The sequence below is a fragment of the Cupressus sempervirens genome, chromosome 3 (genome assembly GCF_028749045.1).
Source record: "Cupressus sempervirens isolate cs-2001-9-10 chromosome 3, ASM2874904v1, whole genome shotgun sequence".
In the NCBI taxonomy this organism is placed as follows: Eukaryota; Viridiplantae; Streptophyta; class Pinopsida; order Cupressales; family Cupressaceae; genus Cupressus; species Cupressus sempervirens.
In genome coordinates this window covers 836,244,245-836,250,244 of record NC_143120.1, presented here as the reverse complement: position 1 = coordinate 836,250,244, position 6,000 = coordinate 836,244,245, and the positions used below count along the sequence as shown (strand labels likewise).

Here is a 6,000-nt window from a genome sequence, read left to right as displayed (position 1 = left end):
CTCCAAGTGGATCCAAAATATCTTAAAAAATGAGGTTAAAATAGAATCAAATAATCTTTAAATAATAAAATAAAGTACTAAAAAGTTATCCCGAAATTTTCGAAAAAAGAAACCAAAAACATTAGATAGGACATGCGTCGGACATTTAACATTTCATTGTAATAAAATATATTGCAATGTTGTATTTTTAATTTGAAAGAAAGTAATGTAGCAGAAAATACATTTCATTGTAATAAAATATATTGCAATGTTGTATTTTTAATTTGAAAGAAAGTAATTTAGCAGAAAATACACTCCCAAGAATTATGATATAGCTTACTGTAATTGTTTGGAACGTGATTCGTCCAATGTTCTATCTCAGCTACTTATCAAATACGTACAACTGCAAAATTTTATGATTCATTTATATTGTGAGAATGCCCAAAAATCATAAAACCATCTCTCCTTTTAACATTTAATGCAGGTATTACGAAGTTTGACGTGGAAGGGCAGTTCAATTCAGTGATCCATGATTTTCTGAGATAAGGAAAATCATGAACAGGTAGCTAAAATTAAAGCATAGAAAGATATCTAAGCATAATAGGTAATTGATTTTGATCAGGATAATACAGGTCCTTGGCAATAACCTGTAGCATCACTGATTTATACCACTAGCTCGTAAATAATTGTAGATGAGCAGTATCTGAATTTTTACGGGATCAGAGGAAGGAGAAGAAAATGGTGCACAACGCCTATGATTCATTTCAGGTAGTGAAGGGATGTCCTGCCAAAATTGAAAGTGTTGGGGTATGGGGGTGTCGAGTATTGGTTGGATGCATTGACGGTTCCCTCAGAATATACGCCCCCGAATCATTATCGATCAGCAGCAATGGTAAAAATAGTAGAAGAGAGATCCCCTCCGATGGCGGCAGCAGCACCATGGAAGCGGAACCATACGTGCTGGAAAGGACTTTGGTTGGATTTTGCAAAAAGGCGGTGATATGCATGGATGTCCTGCAGTCGCGGAGCTTGCTGCTGTCACTTTCAGATGCCATAACACTTCATCGCTTGCCAGGCTTTGAAGTAGTTGTCTACATCGGAAAGACTAAGGGTTCCTCTTCCTACGCTTGGGATGATAAACGCGGTTTCCTTTGTGTAAACAAACAGAAGAAATTGATCATCTATCGGTATGACGGTAAGTAAGGTATACGTTTATGTATGATTAAATTCGTTAATTGAAATGAGCCAACTACTCAAGAAAATGATAAACAAATTAGATCATACAATGTAGTATATGCCCTCTTTAAAAGGCACGATTTACAAAAGCAGGTTAAACTTTTATCAGAGTTGATTATGATCGGTCCAGTATCGGGGCAGGATTATAATTTTGACCTTGCAGCCCTTGATTGGTCCTTTCTGTTCGCAAATTTTTTATTAGGTGAAAATTATGGCTTTGTTTCAGCATAACTACATTGTGTGGTTACAATAAGATCATTTCATTTCAGGTAGCCGAGAATTTGTGGAAATGAAAGAATTTGCTGTACCAGATTTAGTAAAGTCGATGGCATGGTGCGGAGAAGGCCTGTGTTTGGGAATCAGGCGGGAATATGTTATAATGAATACTCTTACTGGTGCCTTTTTTGAGGTGTTCCCCTGCGGCAGGATCGCTCCACCTTTAGTTGTTTCTCTTCCTTCCGGGGAGTTACTCTTAGGCAAGGTACATTTTACATCGTAAGGCTTTTTCATCTACGATTTCTGATAATAATTTTTTATGAATTTATTCAATAATTAAATGTTAAAACCTTCCTAATTTAACTATGGTTTTTCTACTTTGATGCACTGAATTTTTTGTGGCGTATTGGCTTCTTCATTAAAAACTATATGTTTATTAACACACCATTAGATAGATTATCGTTAACTATACCATGTCGAATTCATTAGATTTTATGCCACAAATTAGAGAACTTTGAAGAAGTTAGTGTGGAATATGGTGCTATATCATGCGTTTCCATGTAGTGTTTATCTTAATAATTTCTCGATCTAGGTTTTGCGGAAAGCTACCAATCCTGTATCCAGGCATTCAACCTATTAAGTGTAACTTCAAGGAATATTTATTCCATTTCTTGTCTTGGTACTCTGTTATCTTCTACACTAAATAAGCTTAGTGCATATCTATTGTGCATATAGAAGCACTTGATGTTAGAGCGGAGATTACCGCGGATCTTGAGTGCTGCCTAACATTGTGGATTAGAGATTGCTTCCGGGAGCGGTAATTTTTTTCTGTATATGTTAACATGGCTGCAATTGCTTGAATAAGAAAAATGTAATAGCTTGTAACATTATTCAGTGGTTCGAGAATAATAAGTGACTAAGAAAAGATTGACATATAAGCCTAATTAGTTATATACATTAGTTCTTTTCATAACTAGTATGTTTTAATTTAAAAATTAATGTCTATGGGTGGCCAAGAATTGCCCTTGGAATCAAAAAAGAGTACATAGCTAAAACATCATGTATTGGAGTGCTTAGGTATGTTGTTGAATAGATTAACAGTAATCTCTAAGATAATGAAACTCTTTAGAAAAAAACATGATGAAGCACATGCGTTGATTGAAAGATCAATCCAAAGCTATGCCAAGAGCTGTTTTTTCTTACATTTGAAGTTCATAATCAGTGTGAGAGTTCTGGTTCAAAGTAGTACATAGCATAGCAGCAAATATCGGTCGGGGAAAAAGTTGGCAAAACCGCTAGTATATAGATAAAAGGTAAAACGTCATGTAATGGGAGTTTTTAGGGCATGTTGTACAACGATTACAGAGCAAAAACATGAAGAAGCATTAGGCCTTACTGAAAAATTAGTCCTAAGCTATGGCAAGAGATATTTTTTCTTACATTTGAAGACTATGAAGTCAGTTTCAGAGTTCTGGTTTAAAGTTTTAGTCACTACATAACATAGCGGCAGAAATTGTTTAGGGGAAAATTCGGCAAACCAAAGGTATACGATTTTTTTTTCTGAAAAATAAGGAAATTTTTAAAAAAAATCAATTTTAAATAAAAACGTAAAAATTGGTAAAAAAAAAGAACAAAAACTACTTAAAAAAAATGCCAAGTGTAGATATACATATTATATCATGTGGACTAGACAAAAGGGAAGAAAAAAAGCTTATTATATCAAGGTATTTAATCCAACTGCTAGTCATGAGGAAAATCCGAAAAAGCATATATCGGGGCTACTATTAAATGGAAAGCAAAAATGCTCATTGCCCAGCTTAGAACTAGATCTCATCAATTCAGATGTGAAATGGGTAGATGGCGGGTGCCTAAAGAAGAATAGGAGGACAGGACATGCTTATTATGTAATAGGGAGGAGGTGGAAACAAAGTATCACTTTGTTATGGAGTGGCCAGTGTACAGGGACATCAGAACTAGGTATGCGGAGATTTTAGAAAGCAGCAACCTAAACTACCTATTTGAAGAAGAGCAGTTGGGCAAAACGGCAAACTTGATTATTAAAATCCACCGGCGCAGAGAGGAGTTAATCAACAAGTTACAGCCTAATCAAATTATTTTTGCCCTTTTCTGGGGGCATGTGCTGATTGTGGGTCCCATAGGCTGTTGTGGCTTCGTGGACGTTATTAAAATCTTTCATTTCATTTCATAGAGAAATAAAATAGCGTTTAACCCATGAGTTCTAGAAAATAGATTTTGATTCTAAGCTTTCTATGAGAGAAACCTTCTTGTGTTTGTTTTAGACGAAGACAAAAGAGGCAATACTAGAAGCAATTCAAGCTACGATATTAAAAAAATGTATTTAAAATGCAATTCAGCAGTCTGATTTGTCAAAACAGATAACCTATGTCAAATTAGCATCAATGGTGATACTGAGGGGAGAACCATATGTTCAGATAATTCATAACTCCATGTAATGCTCTTTTTAAGTTTCCAGCTCTAAAGGTTCCATGCTGTCACAAGAAATTTCAAATAAAGAACACAAAGCGTAAAGGAAATGCTAACATAATAATAGAATCTGAACTGGCATATACTTTAAGATGCTGCCTCTAGAGGCTTTTTAGTTTTTACATGGTACGAAGCAACTTAAAAGTTTCCTAGAAACAACTATCAAAACCATGAGAATGTAATTGATAAATTAACCATATCAAAATTGGAGTTTTGAACCTACAACTAATCATAATGAATGCGCAGTGTGATGACAGGCAATCTAGATAACACACAAAAATTATATGCACGATATATTAATGCCACACTTACTCTATTACAGAAAAATGGTTCTAATCTACTCTATGTCATTCAAAGAATTATCTCCATCCAAGTAGGCAATTCCAGAATAAGACATCTATGCATAGTCAGCCATATTGTTGTAGATCCATTTACTTAGTTACCGGATTCATGCCCTAGAGGCTGGATCCGGATTCGGATCTGGTCCAGATCTGGATCTGTGGCTGGATTCGTCCAGATTTTTTCAATTTTTTTTCCGATTATTTTCTCATAACCATTATGGATTTGATCAATAGATTCATACCAGAATCATAATTTCATACTATGAAATGATTTAGAATCATAGATACATACTATGAAATGATTTAGAGTCATAGATTCATACTTTGAAATGATTTAGTTTTAGAATTATGTATATTTCTCTCGTTTATATATATATAAAGATTACACGAATCCTCCATGAGTCATAATTGGGAAAACAAAAAAACCACGAATCCATGGATCCAATTCATGTGCCCAAATCGGATTCGTTTCACGAATCGGTAACTAAGTCTATTTATTCATTGATCTCCTTACACTAGAGTGTGTGTGTATTGCTGGCTTAGTAACATATATTTTACATGATTAATATTTTGTTAAGTAATATGTCTTATGCATTATTATAGTGAGGAGTTTAGATTGGAAAAACTTAAAGCCAAATATGCCATGGCTCGTTGATGTAGCAACATCTGTTCTTTTAGATCTATTTGTTGAACAATCTGGATAACTAGGTGGGGGGTTGAATCAGTTAACACAAAACACTTTTCACAAACTTAATTAATCAGGAGCAATCTAAAACCATTCGGTAAAAGAAATTTGAACACGAAATCACATAAACACCACACACAATGAACACCATAATTAACGTGGAAACTCAAGATGGGAAAAACATGGAAAAGTTCTGATGACTAGTACACTGGTTAAGGTGATTTTTACAAGGGCCTATTCTTGGGTGCTCACTACTGGTATGGCTCACTGATAGTTGGGTAAAGTGTCCTGATACAAAAATGATTGATTGCAAAATAGTCTTACAGACAAAATTGAACTAATAAAACTGCATCTACATATGCATGACGCCAGTTGCCGTTAAGAGCACAACATCAATTGTCTGCACAAATCTGTTTAGGAATTTTATACCAACCTTCAACAATCTCTGCAATACTGGATACTTTTTCCTGTTACTAGTATTTCTCTGACTTCACTATTCTTCTTTGCACCTTTTACTCTGTTCTCACACTTCACCACCATATATCCGTTCATACTTACATACTCACTCTCATATCTAGATAAGAAAGATGTTTTGTATAAATACACACATATCCATACACATAAGTCGGCCTAGCAAAATATGTTAGCTTGAATATGGAAAATAGTATTGAGATATTCAATAATATTCAACATGCTAGCACCGGACATAAAAGATAGGTTGCACATAGGAGAACTCCATACCATACTACCATGAGACCCATAGATAGGTCATACATAAGACAAGCACAATCACCGAAAGATAACATGTGAGATATATCCTGGAGCCGTTAGGGACACCACAACCAAGACGAAGTCTTGATTTTCACAAAATTCAGCACCAACCGAAGTATGGCACCTAATAGTATCTGATAGATCAATTCTGTACATCACTTGGAGCGCAACATCTGGTGCATATGTAATGCCAACAGCAACAACTCAATACTATTTGTATCCTTCAGCTAAGATAATGTTACAGAATCAATTTAATTTGACCTTAAA

The 6,000-nt window shown here is 34.9% G+C and overlaps 1 protein-coding gene across 2 annotated transcripts in view; it reads left to right on the top strand.

Moving 5' to 3' along the window:
* The first annotated feature begins 265 nt into the window (after positions 1-265).
* Positions 266-6,000, top strand: part of EMB2754 (Vacuolar sorting protein 39) — a 56,021-nt gene continuing 50,286 nt past the window's right edge. Inside the window, exons 1-3 of one of the 2 annotated variants that reach the window (XM_089822102.1) lie at positions 410-541; positions 672-1,174; positions 1,485-1,696. In XM_089822102.1, coding sequence (XP_089678228.1) covers positions 718-1,174; positions 1,485-1,696 — 669 coding nt within the window. In that variant the 5' untranslated portion in view covers positions 410-541; positions 672-717. Of the gene's footprint in view, positions 1,175-1,484; positions 1,697-6,000 lie in introns of both variants that reach the window. The other variant, XM_089822101.1, reaches the window with a different exon arrangement.